Below are 25,355 nucleotides of genomic sequence, written 5' to 3'. Positions count from 1 at the left end.
GGCAAAGAGCAACTGCTGCAACACTAGGTCCCAATCATTGGAGTGCTCATTTACGAATTTACGTATCATGGCCCCCAAAGTTCCATTAAACTTCTCCACGATGCCATTTGTTTGATGGTGGTAAGGAGTGGCAACCAAGTGATTTACCCCATGAGCTTCCCAAAGGTTTTCCATAGTTCCTGCCAGGAAATTAGTCCCTGCATCTGTGAGGATGTCGGAGGGCCAACCTACCCTGGCAAAAATGTCTGCTAGTGCCTGGCACACACTTTTAGCCCTGGTGTTGCTTAGAGCTACTGCTTCCGGCCATCGGGTGGCAAAATCCATGAAAGTCAGTATGTACTGCTTTCCTCTGGGTGTCTTTTTCGGAAAAGGACCCAGAATATCCACAGCTACTCGCTGAAATGGAACTTCAATGATGGGGAGTGGCTGGAGAGGGGCTTTGACCTGGTCTTGGGGTTTTCCCACTCTTTGGCATACTTCACAAGACCGGACATAGGTAGAAACATCCTTGCCCATTCCCTCCCAGTGGAATGACCCCCCCCAAATGGTCTTTGGTCCTGTTCACCCCAGCATGGCCACTAAGGTGATCGTGGGCTAAGCTCAAGAGCTTGGCCCGGTATTTAGTTGGAACTACCAACTGTCTCTGAGGATGCCAGTCTTCCTGGTGTCCACCAGAAAGAGTTTCCTTGTAGAAAAGTCCTCTTTCTACAACAAACCTGGATTGATTAGAAGAGCTGAGAGGCCGTGGGTTGCTCCGTGCCGCCGTCCAAGCTCTCTGGAGACTTTCATCTGCTTCCTGTTCAGTCTGGAACTGTTTCCTTGATGCTGGAGACATCAGTTCCTCATTGGATTGTGGACATATGCTTGGTCCCTCTGGAAGTGATGTAGGGAATGGGGCTGTTTCCATTGACTGTGAACCGCTCTCCGCTGGGACACTATGTTGGGGTTCAGGCTCTGGCTGAGCCTCTTATGTAGGGTTATGGGCTGTTGCCGGTTCAGGTTCGATGGGGCCCTCTGGTGTTGAGGTTGCAAGTACTGGATTCAGTGCTGGCAAATGGTCTGGTGCTGGTTGTTCCGCTGGTTCTGGTTCTGGGACTGGTTCCGTCTGGGTCTCTGGGACTGGATCCACTACTGCTGTTGCAGACATTGGCCTGGGGTCCGGGTCCATCACCTCTGACTGGGTCCTGATAGAAGTTTCCGGAACAGAGCTAGGCCTCACGGCTTGTTTAGCCTGGCTACGGGTGACCATTCCCACCCTCTTGGCCCGCTTCACATGACTGGCCAAGTCTTCCCCCAACAGCATGGGGATGGGATAATCATCATAGACGGCAAAAGTCCACGTTCCTGACCAGCCCTTGTACTGGACAGGCAACTGGGCTGTAGGCAAATTGAAAGAGTTGGACTTGAAGGGTTTGAATCGTCACTTGGATCTCTGGGTTGATTAAATTGGGGTCCACTAAGGAAGCATCGATAGCCGACACTTGTGCTCTGGTGTCCCTCCACGCGGTGACCTTCTTCCCGCCCACACTCACAGTTTCCCTCCGCTCCAAGGGTATCTGGGAGGTATCTGGGCCTGAGGACCTCTGGTGTGATTCCGGTACAATGAACTGTAATCGGTTGGGGTTCTTGGGGCAGTTGGCCTTTACATGCCCCAGCTCGTTACCTTTAAAACATCGTCCAGCTGACGGGTCACTGGGGCGAGGTGGGTTGCTGGAGAACGGGGTGGTGGGACGATAAGGGGTCTGGAGGGTTCTTTGGGAGGTAGGTGGGGCTTTGGGCGGCCCCCAGTAATAGGGTGTGGTCTGGGGTTGTCCCTTCTGGTCTCCGCTCCAACTGCGACCAGTTTTCTTCTTCTCTGCCACCTCCACCCATCTGGCTCCAATCTCTCCTGCCTCGATTACAGTTTTGGGCTTCCCATCTAGGATGTACCTTTCTATTTCCTCAGGAACACCCTCTAAGAATTGTTCCATTTGCATTAGGAAGGGCAAATTTACTGGAGATTCAACACTTGCTCCTGATATCCAGGCATCCCAATGTTTCACAATGTGGTAGGCATGTCGGGTAAATGACACGTCTGGTTTCCACCTTAGGGCTCTGAACATCCGACGAGACTGCTCGGGTGTTATGCCCATTCTGACTCTCGCCTTGGATTTAAACAGTTCATACTTGTTCATGTGTTCTTTAGGCATTTCAGCCGCCACCTCAGCTAAGGGTCCACTGAGCTGCGGCCTCAGCTCTACCACGTGTTGGTCAGTAGAGATGTTGTACCCAAGGCAGGCCCTTTCGAAGTTTTCTAAGAAGGTCTCAGAATCATCGCCTGACTTGTAGGTGGGGAACTTTCTGGGATGGGGAGTGGTACCTGGAGAAGGATTGCTAGGGTTTGTTGGTATATTCTGCTGAGCCTTTACTTTCTCCATCTCCAGTGCATGCTTCCTCTCTTTTTCCCTCTCCTCCTCCTTCAGCCGCATGAGTTCTATCTGTCTTTCATGTTCCCTTTGTTTTTCCTCAGCCTGAAATCGGGCTAATTCCAGCTTTTGTCGAGCCGTGGATTTTGTCATCCTAACCTCTCTGTTTTTTAACTAACTTTACACCCGAGGTTTAGAAATAAACAAACAAAACTTGGCTGTAAAATTTTGCTGTGCTGGAATAGAATACCTATTCTCTGATAGTGATTGTCAGCCTACAGAAAAAGACAATTCCCTTGTCTCTGCTCTGGCCCCAGATCAAAGCAAGAAACCTCCAACTACTTGGAAACCTGCTTACCAGCAGCCCAAAGGAAAAAAAATTCCTTTTCAAACTTGTGCTCCTTGTAAAGAAATCAAAATCCTAAAAAAAAAAAAAAGCCCCTGCCAATTTTGTCTCCAGGCAAATGGGTAGAACACCCCCTCTATTTACTTTTAGGGAAAAAAAAATTCTGGTTTACCAAGACTGTGAATTTCCCTGCAGGAGGTTAAGTACCCTGCCTCCAGGCAAAGAAAACCTGCAATTCATAAAGATAATCCCCTTTTGTCTCTCCTCTGGCCCCAAAGCAGAGAAAAAACAAGCTGCTTTCAGTTTCAGCTGCTTTCTGGACCTCCTTTCCAGCAGCCCCAAAGGAAAAAAAAAATTCTTTTTTAAAATCTGTATTTCTAGTTCAAAAAATCTCAAATTGATCTCAAAATGATTTCAGGTTAATCCCACCACGCTGCCACCATGTCAAGGTTCCTCCCCACTCTGAACTCTAGGGTACAGATGTGGGGACCTGCATGAAAACCTCCTAAGCTTACTTTTACCAGCTTAGGTAAAACTTCCCCAAGGTACAAATTAATTTTATCCTTTGTCCTTGGAATATCCACTGCCACCACCAAACTCTAACTGGGTTTACTGGGAAACGTAGTCTGGACACGTCTTTCCCCCCAAAATCCTCCCAACCATTGCACCCCACTTCCTGGGAAAGGTTTGGTAAAAATCGTCACCAATTTGCATAGGTGACCACAGACCCAAACCCTTGGATCTGAGAACAATGAAAAAGCATTCAGTTTTCTTACAAGAAGACTTTTAATAGAAATAGAAGTAAATAGAGGTAAAGGAATCACCTCTGTAAAATCAGGATGGTAGATACCTTACAGGGTAATTAGATTCAAAACATAGAGAACCTTAAGTTACAAAAAGACACACAGACAGAAATAGTCATTCCATTCAGCACAATTCTTTTCTCAGCCATTTAAAGAAATCATAATCTAACACAAACCTAGCTAGATTACTTACTAAAAGTTCTAAGACTCCATTCCTGGTCTATCCCCAGCAAAAGCAGCATACCGACAGACCCAGACCCAGACCCAGACCCAGACTCTTTGTTTCTCTCCCTCCTCCCAGCTTTTGAAAGTATCTTGTCCCGTCATTGGTCATTTTGGTCAGGTGCCAGCGAGGTTATCTTTAGCTTCTTAACCCTTTACAGGTGAGAGGATTTTTCCTCTGGCCAGGAGGGATTTTAAAGGGGTTTACCCTTCCCTTTATATTTATGACAAAAGCTTTAATTTTTGAATCCTAATCTCTACAGTCATTAAATAGTTATTGTCTAGCCCCCCCCCTAATTTCCCACAACTCGGATAATTTAAATAGATAGAAATAAAAAGATGCTTAAAACCTATAATTCTGTATAACTGAACATTTAAATTGATAAAAAGCAGAAAAAATGCACAAAATATTACCTGTTGAAATTTAAAAATATTAAAATAAAATTCCGCAAACCCTACATATAATTAAGAAGTGAAGGTAAATGTAGCTCATTTTGATTTTTCTCCCCTTATTTATTTATTTCAGTGGGAGAGGAGAACCAAAAGGATAATATTGGAGAAAATTACTCGGCGAGTGTTCCCCTACTAGTCAAATATTTGGTAACTTCCTACCTATTACATGAGGAACACAGAACAAAATTCACTGACAATAAAAAATAACCTAGTATGTGTATCAAATTTTGGCCCCAGTCCCGAAATCGTTACTCAGGATACTTATTTGGGACTGCTGAATTAGGCCCAAAGTCCTATAGTGAGAGTTTTATCAGAGTATACACTTTGTATTGTTGCTACAAGTTATGACCACTTGCAAGAAAGAACAGTAGTGTTTTATTAAGTGTTGCACACATTTAAATCCTGCCTGGTTTATCCAGAGTAGATTAGCTGCTACTGAAAATTATTTTTTTCATGCAGTTAAACACAAAAATTACAATCCATATTTGAAATATAGTTGTAAAGACTATCACTCTTCCTTAACATCTTGGCATGGATGTATTCAACTGTTAGTGACATTTCAATGAACAAAGTGCCTTCAACCCAAAAGTATCTCTATGCACTTCACGAACTACACACACAGTACTACTGTAGTGAGGAGGATGGCCTCTGAGTCAGATGATGTGTGTCCTATTTCTGGTTTTGTCAAAGACTTCTCATATATCCTTGGACAAGTCACTTGACCTCCTCATGCCTCAGGGCTGGTCTACACTGCCACTAAAGTCGATATAACTTACATCACTTAGGGGTGTGACAAAACCATTCCCCTGAGCAACGTAAGGTACGTCGACTTAAAGTGCTGTCTACACCGCACTACATCAGTGGGAGACTCTCTCCTGTTGACATAGCTTCCGCTTCTTGTTGAGGTGGAGTAATTACTACGATGGGAGGGCACTCTCCCATCCACATAGCATGTCTTCACCAGACACGCTACATCAGTGCAGCTGCATTAATGGAGCTGCACCAATGTAGCGCAATAGTGAAAACAAGCCCTCAGTTCCTACATTTGTAAAACATGGATAACAGTGCTTACCTACTTCACAGGTGTGTAGAGACAACATTCATTAATTCTTGTCAGGTGTTATTATTAATTACTTGTATTACTATAGCACCTACGACTTGGACCAGGACCCTATTGTGTTAGACATGGTACAAACACAGAACAAAAAGAGAGCCCCTACCCCAAGCAGCTTACAATCTAAATACAAGACAAGAGATAACAGATGGATACAAGCAGATGGGGGAGGACAAGGAAATAATGAGACAATAATGGTACAGGCTACTGGTGCATTTTTACCACTGCTTAACACTTTGTTGTCAAGTGTTTGAAAGCTATGAAGAGCTATCAGGTCTGTGAAAGAAAAATGCTGTTGAAATGGAACTTATTATTATTAATGAACAATAGCAATATGATGGGATGACACTAGCCAACCAATGCAAAACACCCTGAACAACAATTGGAGAAGGGGATGTTTTGGGCAGAAGTTTGCTAGAAAAACCCCTATTCTTTCAAAAAAGAGGCATGGCATCTGCAGAACAGATGGGATCTTGGAATTTAAGGACCCATCTGAAGTAATGTCTAAATCAGAGTCTTTAAGAGTGCAGTATTAACACAACTATACAGATTTTCCCTATCATTGAAGATTTGTTTGAGTAGTCTTTCAAAGGATGTGCTGGCACAGCGGATCCTGTATTTCTGTGTCAATGCTGGTTGTTTGGGAGAGGTGGCTGCCAGGGTACTGAAAATGGTCCACATTTGCCAGGGGTTCTCCTCTGATGATGATTTGTGGAGTACAAAGTGTAGTTCGTGCAGGTGAGGGCTGGTAGAGCCAGCCAGCATTGACACAGAAATTGAATACAGGATCCGATGTGCCAGCACATCCTTTGGAAGACTACTCAAATGAGTCTTCAATGATAGGGATCTGCAAACAGGCACCAAGATCTTGGTTTACAAGGCAGTTGTCATCCCCATCCTTCTCTATGGGTGTGAGACCTGGGTAACCTACAGATGACATCTCAAGCTTCTGGAGTGGTTCCAACAGCACTGCCTCAGGAGGATTCTCAGGATCAGCTGGGAAAACCATCGCACTAAAATCAGTGTTCTCTCTGCAGCCAACATCAGCAGTATAGAAGTGCAGGTCATGAAATACCAACTCCACTGGGCTGGCCACTGTGTACGTATGCCTGAAACTTGCCTCCCAAAGCAAGTACTCTTCTCTCAGTTAAGTCAAGAAAGAAGGGCTCATGAGGGCAGTGGAAGTGCTTCAAAGACATACTGAAAGTACACCTTAAAAAGGGAGGTATCAACTGGGAGGTGTTAGGATATAGATATTGAGGCCTGTCTGTAAAGACCTATACTCTAAGAATTTAGGTGTATTCTTATCACTTAGCTAGTTATAGAGGTATAAAAGAAAGAATCAAAATCACTGTCTGCCAAGTGTAAGGTCCTTCTCTCACTGTGACAGTCTGAGGCCCTGTTCTTAGGCTAAGGCCTTTGGCTAAGCAACAGAGGCAGCCATAAGCTGGGAAGCGACCAGTAACATCCTCACATTCCAAACTAGTCACATTGAAAGAAGGTGCTATTGGGCTGTTAGGAATACACTCCTGTCCTGATAATGCCTGTCACCTCCAGAGAAAGGGAAGTGCCTAGAAGATGTAAAAGGAAACTTAGTTTGATAGCATCCTGTCTGGCAAGGAATACTTGTGGCACTTTAGAGACTAACCAATTTATTTGAGCATAAGCTTTCGTGAGCTACAGCTCACTTCATCGTATGCATCCGATGAAGTGAGCTGTAGCTCACAAAAGCTTATGCTCAAATAAATTGGTTAGTCTCTAAGGTGCCACAAGTACTCCTTTTCTTTTTGCGAATACAGACTAACACAGCTGTTACTCCGAAACCTGTCTGGCAAGAACTCACTTATCAATAACTGGGATGTGAAATCCTCACTTCTGTATTGTTTTGTCATTATAGTTCCCACTTTGCTATTATTTGTATAATCTCTGTCTGGTTCTGTGATTGTTTCTGTCTGCTGTATAATTAATTTTGCTGGGTGTAAACTAATTCAGGTGGTGGGATATAATTGGTTACATAATCATGTTACAAAATGTTAGGATTGGTTAGTTAAATTTCAGGAAAATGATTGGTTAAGGTAAGAACTAAGCAGAACTCAAGGTTTACTATATAGTCTGCAGTCCATCAGGAAATGAGTGGGTGGGTGTGGGGAGGGGAAATGGGAATAGGGAATGGGGGTGGGGAAATTGGAATCATGTTTTGCTAAAGGGGGAAATGGGAACAGGGAATGGGGGTAAGAAAATTGGAATCGTGTTTGGCTAAGGGCAGGAATGGGAACAAGGACACAGGTGTAAGGCTCTGTGGTGTCAGAGCTGGGAAGGGGGACACTAAGGAAGGAAACTGGAATCATTCTTGCTGGAAGTTCACCCCAATAAACATCGAATTGTTTGCACCTTTGGACTTCGGGTATTGTTGCTCTCTGTTCATGCAAGAAGGACCAGGGAAGTAAGTGGGTGAAGGAATAAGCCCCCTAACAGGAGGATTCGGTGAGGAACAGAACACAGTGATGCCACACCATACACGAAGCCACAGCTCACTTTGAGGAGAACAGACGTGCTCATGAGACAGAAGTGACAAAGGAGGAAAGAAAGGGCACAACAGTCCAGCGAACAACCATGTCTCCTCCAAGATTACACTTGTCACTTCTGTGGGAAAATCTGCAGGGCATGAATTGGGCCCCTCAGCCACTTAAAAACCCACCAATGAACCCCCTTGGCAGACATCATCCTCACATCGAGAGATGGCCAAAGAAGAAGATGATACAGACTTTGCACCCAGAGAGAATTCAGATGATCAATATTTGCATTAATTAATAACCGCCCCATAAAATGGTATCTGTAGGAAAAGGAGGTAAGTTTTAAATACACAAGTAGTCAAATAATTTATCCTGCATTTCTATTAATCATATAAATAGATTAGTACAATTTTCAAAAATTAACACAAAATGGTATGTGCTAGGAAAAAGAAATAGCGTGTAATTATACTAGTCAGGAAAGTATCTATGTATTTTGAGGTTTCTAGTCCAGTTCCTTTTTGGAAGCTTTTTTGTCCATTTTTATCAGTGTTTTCTGTTATCCTAGATAGCTTGTTATTTAATCAAATATTTGACTAATTTGATTAATTACTGTCACTCTTGCATGATATTTATACCTAGATTGATGTTTACTTAGGAGAGGGGCAAGGAGGACAGACACATACTGCACAAGGCAGCTCAGGAAGTCCAGCATGGGGGTTGGGGTACATGATTTATGAGGAGAGGCTGAGGGAACTGGGCTTATTTAGTCTGCAGAAGAAAAGAGTGAGGGGGAATTTGATAGCAACCTTTAACTACCTAAAGGGGGGTTCCAAAGAGAATGGAGCTAGGTTGTTCTCAATGGTGGCAGATGACAGAACAAGGAGCAATGGTCTCAAGTTCCAGTGAGGGAAGTGTAGGTTGGATATTAGGAAACATTATTTCACTAGGAAGGTGGTGAAGCACTAGAATGGGTTACCTAGGGAGGTGGTGGACTCTCCATCCTTAGAGTTTTTAAGGCCCAGCTTGACAACGCCCTGGCTGGGATGATTTAGTTGGTGTTGGTCCTGCTTTGAGCAGGGGATTGGACTAGATGACCCCCTGAGGTCTCTTCCAACCCTAATATTCTATTATTCTATGGGCTTCTCCACAGCGTAACAGTTAGTGCTAAATCAAGGGCGATCCTTTTAATTACAGAAACATGAGTTCAAATCTTACTTCAAATCTGGAGAGGATATACGGTACTAGTCCAGTCATCGTTTGTCCACACTACAAAACCACCAATTTGGCATCTATTTTGCTTGTGTAATATTTCTTAAAATGCCCTGTTCCCAACTATGTTTATCCAGGTCCTTGGATTACAAGTGTGCAAACAGATCTGTAAAGATGGAAGCTGCTCACTATCCAATTTACCCAAGGTTCCAGAAACCGAACACCTTATTCTTATTCAAGAGGTAAGCTACATTTCCTGATGTCAAAGTCAGATGGAGAGGGAGGTGACATGAAGGTTCTATGTACGTCTTTGCTGTTTCAGAAACACTACAAAGCAGTGTTCCCTCTGTCTTTCCACACCAATGCCAGAACATTATTCTTTGGTGTTCTGTTCTGTCTCTTTAGACCACATTGTCCTTTTCAGACTCTTGTGTTTCATGATTCATCAAGCACAAATTTTATTGAGACTCCCTAATCTCCTTTCCAAACTGCCAGTACTTTTTCACAGCCTCCCAGATGTCACATTAAGGTTTATTTTTGTTCGTTTGTTTTTAAGTGTAATAAAACAACAATAAAATAGAAAACAGCTCTGTATATCAAACTTGGCAAAGGCTGCTGAGTAACCTGTTGAGTGAATTTTTACATCCCACACAGAAGTAATTAGTGTACCTGTGTGTGATAAGCCCTTACATTAAAACCATTAACAAACCTAATATTTCCAAAATATTTTAAATTATACATCTTTCATACCTTACAGGGCTTTTTCTAAATTATAAGTTACCTAGTTATCATGGATTTTAGAAAGCAGCAAGTACAAGAGAATCACGTTATCCTCTAGTATCAAAATGACATTGTATATTTCTGAAAGTGAAAGTCTCATAACCATCCAAAAGCATCTAGTGCTTAGGCAGTAGTGGTTCTAGCAGAATAGTGCACTTTAAAACATTATACATTCTGTCCTAATCTAAAATGAGACTGAAATTGCAAGCCTCTGTCTTGGGCTCTTGTCCACATCACAATCCCTCAATACATAATATGGCTGGCAAGTTCTGACCAGGAATTATGGGAGCGGAGTGAAAGAGGTATTAAATAACTACTTATTTTTATTCTGTGATGCCCTATGTTGAAAAACCACTGGGCAACTAACAAAAATATTTTAAAAACCTTAAGGCCTAATATAAAGCCAGTACTGAATCAAAACCGAGAATCCTTTAAACACACACCAAAACACACAATAAATAATGCACCATTCCACTCACCAAAACGCTATGCCAACCCAGGCCATAATTTACCAAAGACAGACAATATCCTCCCGTGTAAAAAACAAAACTCACAGGGACACAAAAGCTTCTTGAATTATATGACAATTGTACTTTTTGAATGTGCCCTTGACAGAGAAGGCTCTGCCTCCTGTCCACTTGAAATAACACTGTGGAATGTTCAGCAGTGGTTCCAAACATGTCAAGATTAATCACCAGGACAAGACACAGGGATACAGAGGAAACCTAAGGGAGATTAAATCTGTGTTATTTACATCTTTACATACTACTTTAATCTCCCTTGCTTCTGCATAGTGGGCAGGCAGTGCAGCTCCTGGAGCACAAACGAAGGTCCACCAATAGACATCATGCTATTGTGTTCTGCAGGAGCTACAGCTAGGAGTGATTCTCAAGAGTAACTCCAAATAAAGTAAAAAGAAAAGGAGGACTTGTGGCACCTTAGAGACTAACCAATTTATCTGAGCATGAGCTTTCATCAGCTACAGCTCACTTCATCCGATGAAGTGAGCTGTAGCTCACAAAAGCTTATGCTCAAATAAATTGGTTAGTCTCTAAGGTGCCACAAGTACTCCTTTTCTTTTTGCGGATACAGACTAACGTGGCTTCTACTCTGAAACCTCCAAATAAAGTATCTCACATGTTAGATGTCACAAAGGGTATACTATCATAAATAGGGCCGCTCTTTAAAGATTATAACTTTCAAATATTTTAGAAGTGCCATTAATACTGGGTTTCCTCTTTCAGCTTTCAATCAAAGATGATGCCTGAATTCTTGAATTTATACCCCACTAGTAACATCACTATCTTGCTGTGATGGGTTCGGTCACAGAGACCCCCTTGGGACTGTCACCTGATGTGCTGAAATTACCTCTGAGCCCATTTTCCCTGCCAGTTTGGGACATCCAGAACCCTGTCTTGTTCAGCCAGAAATGCAAGCCTGCTGCAACACAGACCCCAGGGTCTTGTCCATGCCGCCAAAGCTGCAGACTTAACTGAAAACAGCTCAGCAGGTTACCTGTCTCCAGCACCCAGACACCAGGTTCCCAATGTGATCCAAATCCCAAATAAATCTGTTATACCCTGTATAAAGCTTATGCCCAGCTGTTTGCTCCTCCAGGTATTAATCACTTACTCTGGGTTTATTAATAAACAAAAATGATTTTCTTAAGTATAAAAAGTAGGATTTAAGTGGTTTCAAGTAATAACAGTCAGAACAAAGTAAGTAAGCAAGCAAAATAAAGCAAAACACACAAGTCTAAGCCTAATACATTCAGAAACTGATTACAGGTAATATCTCGCCATCAGAGATGTTCCAATAAGCTTCTAGTCTGTCCTAGTCTGGGCCCAATCCTTTTCCCTAGTACAGTCTTTGTTAGATCCAACAGACATCTTAGGTGGTAAGCAGGGATTTTCTCATGACTGGCAGCCCTCTTTGTCCTGCTCCACCCCCTTTTATAGCTTTGGCACAAGGCAGGAATCTTTTGTCTGTGCTTGTCCCCACCCCCGCCTTATCAATGGAAAAGTACAAGGATTAAGATGGATTCCAGCATCATAGGACATGGTCACATGTCACTGTAAGACCCCTGGTCTCTATTCTTCCTGGGTTGGCCCACACACACACAGGAAGGCGTGCAGGTAAATAAACCATTTACAACCAAAAGTCCTAGTCAATAGGAACCATCAAGATTCTAAACCACCATTAATGGCCCACACTTTGCATAATTACAATAGGACCTCAGAGTTATACTTCATATATCTAGCTTCAGATACAAGAATAATATATGCATACAAATAGGAAGAATATATTCAGTAGGTTATAACCTCTCTTATGATCCCTTACAAGAGACTTTTCTCATAAAGCATATTCCAGTTACATCATATTTGTTAGGATATAGATATTGAGGCCTGTCTGTAAAGGCCTACACTCTAAGAATTTAGGTGTATTCTTATCACTTAGCTAGTTATAGAGGTATAAAAGAAAGAATCAAAATCACTGTCTGCCAGTGTAAGGGCCTTCTCTCACTGTGACAGCCTGAGGCCCTGTTCTTAGGCTAAGGCCTTTGGCTAAGCAACAGAGGCAGCCATAAGCTGGGAAGCGACCGGTCACATCCTCACATTCCAAACTAGTCACATTGAAAGAAGGTGCTATTGGGCTGTTAGGAATACACTCCTGTCCTGATAATGCCTGTCACCTCCAGAGAAAGGGAAGTGCCTAGAAGATGTAAAAGGAAACTTAGTTTGATAGCATCCTGTCTGGCAAGAACTCACTTATCAATAGCTGGGATGTGAAATCCTCACTTCTGCATTGTTTTGTCATTATAGTTCCCACTTTGCTATTGTTTGTCTGTATAATCTCTGTCTGGTTCTGTGACTGTTTCTGTCTGCTGTATAATTAATTTTGCTGGGTGTAAACTAATTCAGGTGATGGGATATAATTGGTTACATAATCATGTTACAATATGTTAGGATTGGTTAGTTAAATTTCAGGAAAATGATTGGTTAACGTATTAGCTAAGCAGAACTCAAGGTTTACTATATAGTCTGCAGTCCATCAGGAAATGAATGGGTGGGTGTGGGGAGGGGAAATGGGAATAGGGAATGGGGGTGGGGAAATTGGAATCATGTTTGGCAAAAGGGGGAAAAGGGAACAGGGAATGGGGGTAAAGAAATTGGAATCATGTTTGGCTAAAGGGGGAAATGGGAACAGGGAATGGGGTATGGAAATTGGAATCATGTTTCACTAAGGGCAGGAATGGGAACAAGGACACAGGTGTAAGGCTCTGTGGTGTCAGAGCTGGGAAGGGGGACACTAAGGAAGGAAACTGGAATCATGCTTGCTGGAAGTTCACCCCAATAAACATCGAATTGTTTGCACCTTTGGACTTCGAGTATTGTTGCTCTCTGTTCATGCAAGGAGGACCAGGGAAGTAAGTGGGTGAAGGAATAAGCCCCCTAACAATATTCACACTCATAAGCCTATTTCCATAAAACATGTGGAGTGCAACATCACACTTGTATCTAGTCAGTTTCAATCAGTCACTGAAACAGCACCAAGATACAAACTTCCTGTTTGGAAGAGACACAGACTGTACCTTCACTGCTAAAAATGGAGTGTTATTTATACCTAGGGTAACTAATGTGTGTGAGTGAGCTCCAGGTAAAAAACACAGGGAAGACAAGCCACCCAAGTTTTACAGTGAGGTAATCTGTCTGAGGTCAACCCGAGCTGTGGGTATAGTGCTGACCTCACCTTATTTATCCCATAGTAAAACTAAAATGCTGTGTCTTCACTGTGTTTTTAAATGGGGATAGCTCATGCACACTAGTTACTCTAAGGTTAAAAAACCCAAACATTTTAGCAGAGAAGACAAAGCCAAATACAGTTCTGCATAGCATACTGAGGATAAATCAGATAAAACCATGTTATCTGTTCCCTGAAGGTCTTCACATACACTCTGACCAGTAAGAGTGACAGAACTGTACAACTCAATAAAAGAGAGCAGAAGGCACTGTAAATAGAGCAGAAGGTGCTTTGGAACAGCTGAAGAAGAACTCATACAATGACTCTCCAACGAGACATCTAGGTCTAATATGAGGCATCCAATATTCGGAGACCAGTTTTGAAAATCTGTGCCAAAGTTAATCTTTCTGTGTTTACTTCCCCAATTGAAAATACTTAACTAATCCTCACAATCCCTTGTAAGGTAAAGGTGCACATAAAATCCTTTGAAAATCTCAAGCACTATGTAACAGCTAATTATTCTTTAGCTTTTAGGATACAATGTGACCAAAATTAATTTTCAGAGATAACAGTAGACACACAAGGGTGCCCCTTTCTTGAATTTAATGTTGTATTTTGACAAGTCTCCCCTGTTTACTCAAAGAATATTAAAAATTACTTGATCTCAGGTAAGATCCCCCCACCCCCTCGATCTCTGTGTTTTACAAGTGGTTACGGGAGAACTTCCAGATGTAAATGGCTTAGTTTGGATACTAATTCTAAACCTATGTGTACTTTTTTCCTGAAAGTCAGGTTGAAAATCTCAACATCAAATTTACTTTTGAGATCTCCAGTACTTCCTGAGCTGGTGTTAGACTTCATTTATACTGGGAAAGCGCTCTGACATACTTGGATGAAAAATGTTATATTATACGATCAAGGCATGTGCCAGTGCTATTTGAAGTATTTCAACAGAAGCTTGAATTTGGATTTAACAAACACTGACGATTACTGAGAAGCTTTGAGAAGCTCATACACAAATTTATACAGTCATTCTACAAAAACTCTGTACCTTTGCTAAAAGAAATGCCTTGTCAATACAGATATAGCTGTAGACATGTTAGCTAAACAATGCTGCACAATTCCATCCTATTAGGTGACTATTTGGAAACCTCAAAGCATAACACATTAAGTGCAAGAAACCGCTTCAGGGATCCTTACTCTACTCCCTTATCATCTGTTGCACATGTTCACCATTTATGGCTTTGTCATCAACACATGCAAACCTGATGGCTTGTCATCAACACACACAATCACTAACATCCCAAAATGTTCATGGAAGCACTGCAGCTTAGGAAAAAAAGACATTAATATTCTAAACTATTTGGAGACATTCAAACTTGGAAAGGCTCACGATTGTAAGTTGTCATGCTTGGAAGACTTCAATATATTGTACTAATCAAAGTCCCCTCTAACAAGTGCAGCTTGCATATATAAAGCCACGTTGATTCAGCTGTGCTTAACTGTTTATACAGGCTTTCAGGGACACAGAATCTAAAAACACTATTTCAGACATTAGACCATGTCTTCCTGTGAGAGGTTTAGTTGCTGTCAATGAGGCTTGACTTAATGATACAGTGTGCCAGCCACTATAGTTAATTAACTTTTTTGGTTCACCTCACAGAGCTATTTTCTGCAATCAGATCTTATCTGCACAATCCCTGTTATGGTTTCATGCTGCAAGGAGATTTGCAACAACTGCATCTGCCATTAATAAAACTCTCCTAGCTTTATAAATGCTCCCTTGATGGGAAGTGAAGAGGTGGCATCTAAGGAAGGATATGAAAGCAGCAGGAAGATACTGAGGCTGAAGCAAATGATCTTGAGATTACCTAAACAAAATAATGCCAGTGCTCTGTATGAGCAACTCAAATATTAGAGAGTAACATAGAAAGCTGGGGGTAGCTATTTTCAAACTAACAGCCTTGTCTACACCCTATGCTGTTTACCTCAACACCAGTATACAGCACACAGTGTTATTTTATAAGAAAGGACAGGATATGCTTGGTTGCTGTTTTCGATCAGCATCTATAATATTGCTTTACATCTTGTAATTGGATAGCTGCACAGCAGCAGAAAGCTGATGTTTTGCATAAACTGCTTTACTTATCGTGTACAATGCAAAATAGAACATGACATTTTCCAAATATTCAGTCAAAAAACTGAGATTAGAAGAACTTTAAATATACAGCTACAGGAAACGTTCTGAACAGATGTATATGCAATTTGCTTTCAGAGTTCTGAAAACTCCTTCCTGAAGCCTCATTCACTCTATGTCTCACATGCACACACATGCCCTACTCTCCCCTACCCCCAATTCCTGATCTTATTTGCCTTGCTATTCATTTACTGTGCTTACTCCAACTTCTGTTAGTCTTAAAATGTTTATCCATCTGCTTCTTTCTTCATATAACAACTCAGATGCTTATATGGGAACATCCATTCTTCAGCTTTATAGAATTCCAAGTAATGTTCTTCACTTTTCTATTAAGGTCTAGAAATAATAATATCACCTAGCTCTTACAAATAATTTTTATCCCTAGATCTCAAAGCCCTTTACAAACATGGTAAGTATCCTATTCCCCATTCTACAGATAAAGAAACAGTCATTGAACTGACTTGCAGGATGTAAAATCAAATGGCATCTAAATATTTTCACCCCAAAGCCTGCCTCTCTCAATGAAAAATCCAGAAAGCACAGTCAAAGTCGTCTTCCTTGGCTAATCCTCATATCACTAAGGCAAACATAAAACAATACGCTCCTTTTTAACCACTTGTTGAGTAAGTGCCGTTCAGGAAAACTGAAAAAAGATTTATGGAAGAAAATTAATATTGCTTGAGTGTTGCAGGAGTAACTAAGCAAATGCAAATAAGAACTCATCACTGAGGCCAAAAAAGGCCTTTATAAATTATTAGGGCCCTACCAAATTCACGGTCCATTTTGGTCAATTTCACGGTCATAGGATTTTAAAAACCGTAAATTTCATGAGTTCAGTTATTTGAATCTGAAATTTCACGGTATTGTAATTGTAGGGGTCCTGACCCAAAAAGGAGTGGTGGGGGTTGCAGGGTTATCGTATGCGGGGGTTGGTGTACTAGTACCCTTACTTCTGCGCTGCTGCTCGCGAGCAGCAGCGCAGAAGAAAGGATGACATGGTATGATATTGCCACCCTTAATTTTGTACTGCTGCCTGCAGAGCTGGGCCCTTGGTCAGCACCACCACCGTCTGGCCGCCCAGCTCTGAAGTCAGCACAGAAGTAAGGGTGGCAATACCGCAACCCCCCTACAATAACCCTGTGACACCCCCTGCAACTCCCTTTTGGGTCAGGACCCAAAGCGGAGGGCAATGAAAATGATTAGGAGGCTGGGGGAACTGGGCTTATTTAGTCTGCAGAAGAGTGAGGAGGGATTTGATAGCAACCTTCAAGTACCTGAAGGGGGGTTCCAAAGAGGATGGAGCTTGGCTGTTCTCAGTGGTGGCAGATGACAGAACAAGAAGCAATGGTCTCAAGTTGCAGTGGGGGGGGGGGAGGATCTAGGTTGGATATTAGGAATACTAATTCACTAAGAGGGTGATGAAGCACTGGAATGGGATACCTAGGGAGGTGGTGGAATAACCATCCTTAGAGGTTTTTAAGGCCCGGTTTGACAAAGCCTTGGCTGGGATGATTTAGTTGGTGTTGGTCTTGCTTTTAGCACGGGGTTGGACTAGATAGCTCCTGAGGTCTCTTCCAACCCTAATCTTCTATGATTCTATGACCCCCAATTTGAGAAACACTGGTCTCCCCCGTGAAATCTGTATAGTATAACACTGATCTCCCCCAGATTTCATGGGGGGAGACCAGATCTCATGGTTCGTGACGTATTTTTCATGGCCATTAATTTGTTAGGGCCCTATACATGATATAACACTGATTGCTGCACAGACAAATGTACAGCAGTTCCTGCACTGAATGGTGATATATGGCCTAACAGATGTATATGATGTGATGAATGAACCTTTCTTCTCTCAGCTCCTTACACTAGAACTTATGATCCAATTATTATTTTTAACAATACAAAAATAGTTTTAATTCTCCTTTCCTTTAATCCAGGGGAATGTTTATCCCAAAGTTGCAGGTATTTAATTTTTAGAAAAAAAAAAAATCCACTTGTGCTGGAAAACTAACCAAGTTATTTTCTTTTGAAAAATGTAAATCCCACAGCTCTCAGGGGTCTGGGTACCTCTGCACTGCACAATTTACAGACGTCAGGAATATCTGGAGAATTTCAAAGACACAGTTATACAAAAAATAGCTTGGGGGAGAGGGTGATGCTCAAAAGTAAGGAGTCCTCACGTTTTCTGTTAAATACAAAAAGAGGCATTGCCTAGTATATTTTATTTTTCATTTCCCCAATTCCTGTTTTACTTGAATCTTTCAATATCCATCTTCTTCAGAGCCTTGAAAATAACATTAATTTCCTTAATGATTTTGATCCTGCTCTTTTACAAACTTTGATGATTTTCCTTATGATTTAAAAATAAGTTTGACTTTCTTTGCCTTTTTTGTGCTTTGATTCCAATTTACTTTATTTACTTCCCAATGAGCATTATTGACGACATGAGCATAATTCTGTGAATACTGTTTATTAATTGGAAGCAGACAAGGGCACATGAGATGAAAACATTTGTGTAGGTCCCTCAAAAATATTGCTACTAAGATTGTTTTATGAATTTGTCAGCAATGGTGCCTTTTTATTTGTCATATAGATGCATTTATAATTTAGAGAATATTCACCCAGATTAGGGCAAAAACATGACATACATTGTAGTAGTTGTAAACAAACTGATGATGTCCCTGCACGTTTTTAAAATTAAAATCAGTCACTGGTGAATGCCAGTGACTGAGGTGCTTAATCATCATTGACCTACTTTTATCAACTTTGCTTAGGGAAAAATAAGAATAATATTTTCAAAAGAGCACAGTTGGCTTAACTCTGCTCCCACTGAAAACAAAGGCAAAACTCCCACTGAAAACAAAAGTGAAACTCCCACTGACTTTAATGCGGCTAAAATTAATGCTTTTCAAAATCTCACAGTAATTCACTAAATTGGGCATAGAAAGGTAATAAGACATTATAAATACATACACATTTGCAATTTTATTGCAATTTTTAAAAAATAATGAGATGGATGCCGTTAAAACTGTGTCCCTTTTTGCATGAATCTCTTGAGTGTGGTGGACTCTCTTTGCTGGATATAACAGCGTAGAGTCTCATGGCCCAGTTAAGGGTAATACTCATTTGAAAATCTCCATCTAGTCATTGGATAAAAAGTATATGATATGCTTGAAAATCCAACACTGTACAAAACTGTGGAGCTACACTCTGGATCAGACACACAAATCTGACCACATGAGGTGTTCTTTTGCAGATTATTTTAATAGCCACAAAAGACCAGGTAAACTAGGAAGTTTACTATAGAATTAACTTTGAGGGGAAGTTGGGGAACTTACGCATCTTTACTTTCTATGTATTTATTTTATCTTATTTTTTCATCTCTCTCTCTCTCACTCACTCACTCACACACCCCCACCCTATTTGTTTAAAGGACCTGATTCAGGAAAGTACTTAAGCACATACCTTAATTTCAGGCACATGAGAAGTCCCCATTGACTTAAATGGGAGTACTCATGCTTTAAATTAGACACATGCTTAAATCTGTTTCTGTATCAGAAACTACAAAATGTGCTATATTAGAAAGATAACAGTACTGACTGAATGCTTAAACAAACACGAGTCCTCTCACTGTATTTTGTGCCACTCGTTCATGAGGACAAAAATCCTATGCATTGTACTTTGTAATTAAGCTATATTTATGAATCTATGTATTGTACCATTTTGCAGTCATAACAATAATTAGAGGCATCCCTGTAAAGATACTGGTTCCTCAGAACAGCAGTGATTTCATACAGCACATTAACAACCCTGGAATGAGACCAAAGTGGTTGCTGTTCCCACTCTAGTGGACTTTGATCTGCAGCCACCCACTAACAGTGTTGTGTCTGTTTTCTTGTCTCACTGCAGAGAAGGTAGGAGGAAGAGGAGAAAGAAGCTGCTGAATGCAGCTGTAGGGTTAGCTCAAGCAAAAGGACAAGGAAGCAGTATATTCAGAAAAAAATGGTAGTATCCCAAGCAGAGGGAGAAAGATTCCTTTCAAGCCCTCCTTTTTCCTATGAGATAATAAAGGAACTTGTCTTGAAAAAACAAAAGGGATGATTACTTAACATTATAGTCTAAAAAGGTAAAACTCTGACTGACAGAACTGCTGCTTTCAAGCGAGACTGTCAGTTTTAAAAGTAAAGATATTTTTATTTCAGTGTATTTAACTTTATTTCTAATTATTTCCAGAAAATTTTGTTAGTCATGATATTGTCTAAAGCCAAGAGGAATAAAAATGCCGTTTAACTCAACCTAACAACTACTTATCAGCAGTCTGATATAAAATACTTTACTCATAACTTAGATTTTGCTTAAGTTGACTATTATATGTAATTATATAGAGGACAGATAGGTCAACAAAACACATCACTCAGACTTACCATTTATGCAGATCTCAAAAGGTTCGCAAAGGTCATCCTCAAATAGGCAGCCTAAAAACACAACGGAAAGTTAAAATCAGTACAGTTTTCAAACTGTGGATAATTGGTAGAGTACAGACTTCTTAGGCTATTAAATCCTCAGTGAGATTCAGACATTTGGTTGACCTTAGGTTTCTAAATGGGGCAGTACAGAAAATCAAGAACATGGAAACAGGCTTGTCAGAAAGCTACTCTCACTAAATGTACACTTCCAGAACAGCATTGGGCCCACTTCTCCCCCTCCCTACTCTACAAATGATTGTATCTTCCTTGTTCCTGACAATAATATGAAGAGCCTCATATTCTGCTTATCTGTTTAGGTGCCATCACAAATTAGAGTATGCTGAGACCAGCACAGTGACCTAGTGGATAGTATAACATGGAACTCAGAAGTCCTCTCAATATACTCTGTTTGAGGTAAGCTGAAGCTGGTAATCAGGCAAGTATTGCTTTCAGCAGTTAAGGGACCAGGTGGAATGCAGCAGGGCTGGATTTAGGCATTGACACCATAAGATCATGCCTAGGGCCCCAGCTCCTTGAGTCATGTGATTATATCAGACTACCAGCTGTCATTTAAAAACATAAAAATAAGATTACGGTGCAGAGAAAACCTTCACAATGAGGATGAGTGTGCCAATGCAGCAATGCCTGCCTCATTGCCTCAGTTTGCAGACAGCCTGGAAAAATCGCTCTGAGAGATTTTCTTATTTCCATGGGGTGTTAACTCCCAGACTCACTGTTCTGAGGGCCCCTGCCATCAACACCCAAACAGAGGACTCTGTATCTGGTTGCAAAGCAGTCCCAGCCCACCCACTCATGCACATAGATACTGATGACTGGGGTAAGTACTGTCCCCTACCTTCCCCTGCTGTTGACTTCACTACTCTCAGTGGCGGAAGTCCTGCTACTATCCCTGTTGCTTCCCTTTAGAAAGGGCCCCTGATGCTGCTCCCAGAAGGAGAAAAGGGCTCTCCACGATGCTGCCCATGCCATGCTCACTCCAAATGGGGGCCACAGTGCAGGTGGAGAGTCTCACGGTAGAGGCATCATGCTGTGCCTAGGGCCCCAGTCTGTCTTAGTCCAGACCTTCAGTACACTAATTATTCCATCTCCTGACAATCAAACCTGACAACTCGATAAAGAATTGGGATGGGATGCACTCAAAAAATACTCTACTCTGAACTCAGGTCATGCCTTCCACACAGATCTCAAATCTCTTGACAAACATTACACTTCACAACATATCTGAGAGGCAGGTATTGCCTCAGATGCACAGATGGGCATATGGAGTCCCGGAGATTAAACTGACTTGCCCAGTGCCACACAGTGAGTCAACACCAAGTCAGGGCATTTAACTCTCAGCACATGGTCTAATCATTGAAGCAAATTCCCTCTATTCCCAACTCGGCCTGCCTCCCCAGATGCAGAGGAAGTGCAAATATCACTACAACAATTCTTTGATCATAGGGAGATTCCTGGAGTCAGCAGCTCTAAACTAGAGTGAGTAAAAGCCTTAGTGCAGGTGAAATCCTGAGTCTCTTCCTTGAAACGGAAAGGGTTTGGAAGGATATAAAGCACTGGTGAGGGAAAGCTCATACAATGATCTCTCTCACACACACACAGCTGCTCATCTATGTTCCTAAATTAGGTATCCGCTGTAGGCTGTGGAAATGGAATGAAAATGCATACAGCACTTTACACACATACATGGATGGAGTCTGCATGCACAATATGACAGAGCAGTAGATGGTTGTTTCAAATTATGAACTCCATTTTGTATTATGTGCTGAAAATGTCTTAACTTTCCCAAGGCAAACCTGTTGTGATGAATTCTAGTCTGATGCTCTACCCAGGAAACATGTTTCACTCCTCATCAGTCGAGAGCCATCAACTGTCTCTCAACTACCAGCCCCTGTGGAATAACTGATTTTCTACACGGGCTGAGGATGAGTGGGGAGGGGCCTACTTAATGGCAAGGTCCTGCTCTGTGCTGGGAGCCAACCATCAGTGCACATAAGAGGGACTTCCAGGAGAGAAGGGGTAGGAGGGGTTTCTGCCCAGCCTGAAACAATGATGATTCTGGGACTCACAGAAGGGTTGAGATGAGACTAGGGGAGGGTGAATCTCAGGGCTTGAGTACTCTAAGAGTAAATTTTCTCTGGTTAACGAATTCCTTTGCGAAGGGGTCCTTGCCTTCTTGTCACATTATCCCTGAAGGGGTTAAACTAAAAGCCTGGAGTGCCCACAGCTTAGGTGGAGCTCTGGAACTACGTAAGTGACTGGGAGGGGCAGGGGGTTCAGGAATTCTCAGATGTTGATTTCTGGGCCTAGGGCATCAGCACTCCACATTCCAAAGAAGGGTGACAGACGAGATCTGAGTCATGGGAACATGGCCCATAGACCCAGAGCTACAAACAGCGACTAGACTCTACCCTGTTGACTTGAAAGCATGGTGGGACCCAGCAAGTGGATCCATTCATAACAGAATGGTGATTGTACAGTGAGGCACTGAGTCAGGTTCTAACATATTAGTAGTTTTTAAAAAGTGGAAAGGCCCAGAGAAGGCCTAAATTATGATCAATAAAATGAGCATGTTAAGTATGAAAAATGGAAACACCAAAGCCCCATCAGTATGAATATATGACTCAAATGCACTCTGTAATTTTGCTTGATCTGTTTTGCATTATCAATCTATTTTCCTTAAAGAGCACGGGAAAACTGATTATATACTGCTTTACATTCTCTTTTAATAACAGTTGACTATTAGATGTTGATTAGAATGAGGCATCTGATTCAATTAACCCTGAAAGCCAATTCCTTGAAGTGAAAATTCATAAACCCAGTGTAGGGCAAACCATACCCAACCTTGATTACTGTAAAAAGTCTACAAAACCTTCAAGCCTCCTTGAGATATGTGATATTTCAAATTATTCATTACCAGCGTTAAATGCTAGACATACATCACCCAGCCAGTCAATATGCTAATTTAACTGCTAATTTATTTTTGTTGTTATTTGCTGTAACATTAAGAAGCACATTCATTTTAAATATCATCTACCTACTAATACTAACGATGGTAATAAGTCACTCTCGAAGAGTGAAGAGGCATTATATCCAGCAGACACTTCATTCAGTTCCTGCATTACAGGATCAAAAATACACTTAATTTTCCAGCAAAACAATTCCCCTCCCACCTAACTTCCAGCCAAACACATGAAAAGTTGATGCAGTTACCCCAAGCCCTAATGAAATAAAACACTGTTAAACATTTTGTTTATACAGAAGCACTTTAAAACCAGGATCACCATGAAACTATCCAGCTGTCTAAGGAGGCCCACTCCTGAACTGGTTGAAAAGCATAATGAAGAAAAGGACCTTTGAAAAAGTCCATGTTGGTCGAGGCCAGTGGTGGGCAACCTGTGGCCCGCGGGCCACATGCAGCCCATCAGGGTAATCCACTGGGGGGCCATGAGACAGTTTGTTTACATTGACCATCCATGGGCACGGCTGTCCGCAGCTCCCAGCGGCCGCAGTTCGCCGTTCCCGGCCAATGGAAGCTGCGAGAATCATAGAATCATAGAATATCAGGGTTGGAAGGGACCTCAGGAGGTCATCTAGTCCAACCCCCTGCTCAAAAGCAGGACCCATCCCCAATTAAATCATCCCAGCCAGGGCTTTGTCAAGCCTGACCTTAAAAACTTCTAAGGAAGGAGATTCCACCACCTCCCTAGGCAACGCATTCCAGTGTTTCACCACCCTCCTAGTGAAAAAGTTTTTCCTAATATCCAACCTAAACCTCCCCCACTGCAACTTGAGACCATTACTCCTTGTCCTGTCTTCTTCCACCACTGAGAATAGTCTAGAACCATCCTCTCTGGAACTACCTCACAGGTAGTTGAAAGCAGCTATCAAATCCCCCCTCATTCTTCTCTTCCTCAGACTAAACAATCCCAGTTCCCTCAGCCTCTCCTCATAAGTCATGTGTTCCAGACCCCTAATCATTTTTGTTGCCCTTCGCTGGACTCTCTCCAATTTATCCACATCCTTCTTGTAGTGTGGAGCCCAAAACTGGACACAGTACTCCAGATGAGGCCTCACTAATGTCGAATAGAGGGGGACGATCACGTCCCTCGATCTGCTCGCTATGCCCCTACTTATACATCCCAAAATGCCATTGGCCTTCTTGGCAACAAGGGCACACTGCTGGCTCATATCCAGCTTCTCGTCCACTGTCACCCCTAGGTCCTTTTCCGCAGAACTGATGCCTAGCCATTCGGTCCCTAGTCTGTAGTTGTGCAGTGGGTTCTTCCGTCCTAAGTGCAGGACCCTGCACTTATCCTTATTGAACCTCATCAGATTTCTTTTGGCCCAATCCTCCAATTTGTCTAGGTCCCTCTGTATCCTATCCCTGCCCTCCAGCGTATCTACCACTCCTCCCAGTTTAGTATCATCCGCAAATTTGCTGAGAGTGCAATCCACACCATCCTCCAGATCATTTATGAAGATATTGAACAAAACCAGCCCCAGGACCGACCCCTGGGGCACTCCACTTGACACCGGCTGCCAACTAGACATGGAGCCATTGATCACTACCCGTTGAGCCCGACAATCTAGCCAACTTTCTACCCACCTTATAGTGCATTCATCCAGCCCATATTTCCTTAACTTGCTGACAAGAATACTGTGGGAGACCGTGTCAAAAGCTTTGCTAAAGTCAAGATACAATACATCCACTGCTTTCCCTTCATCCACAGAACCAGTAATCTCATCATAGAAGGCGATTAGATTAGTCAGGCATGACCTTCCCTTGGTGAATCCATGCTGACTGTTCCTGATCACTTTCCTCTCATGTAAGTGCTTCAGGATTGATTCTTTGAGGACCTGCTCCATGATTTTTCCGGGGACTGAAGTGAGGCTTACTGGCCTGTAGTTCCCAGGATCCTCCTTCTTCCCTTTTTTAAAGATTGGCACTACATTACCCTTTTTTCAGTCATCCGGGACTTCCCCCGTTCGCCAAGAGTTTTCAAAGATAATGGCCAATGGCTCTGCAATTACAGCCACCAATTCCTTTAGCACTCTCGGATGCAACTCATCCGGCCCCATGGACTT

At 42.1% G+C, this 25,355-nt stretch overlaps 1 protein-coding gene across 1 annotated transcript in view; it reads right to left on the bottom strand.

Annotated features, from left to right (window-relative positions):
- Positions 1-25,355, bottom strand: part of PTPRN2 (protein tyrosine phosphatase receptor type N2) — a 1,054,095-nt gene that overhangs the window by 904,988 nt on the left and 123,752 nt on the right. The window contains exon 2 of the mRNA XM_073334545.1: positions 20,208-20,258. Within this exon, the coding sequence (XP_073190646.1) occupies positions 20,208-20,258 (51 nt within the window). The remainder of the gene's footprint in view (positions 1-20,207; positions 20,259-25,355) is intronic.

The sequence above is a fragment of the Lepidochelys kempii genome, chromosome 2, assembly GCF_965140265.1.
Source record: "Lepidochelys kempii isolate rLepKem1 chromosome 2, rLepKem1.hap2, whole genome shotgun sequence".
Lineage (NCBI taxonomy): Eukaryota > Metazoa > Chordata > Testudines > Cheloniidae > Lepidochelys > Lepidochelys kempii.
The sequence above is the reverse complement of the archived record's forward strand: the minus strand, read 5'-3'. Positions and strand labels throughout refer to the sequence as shown.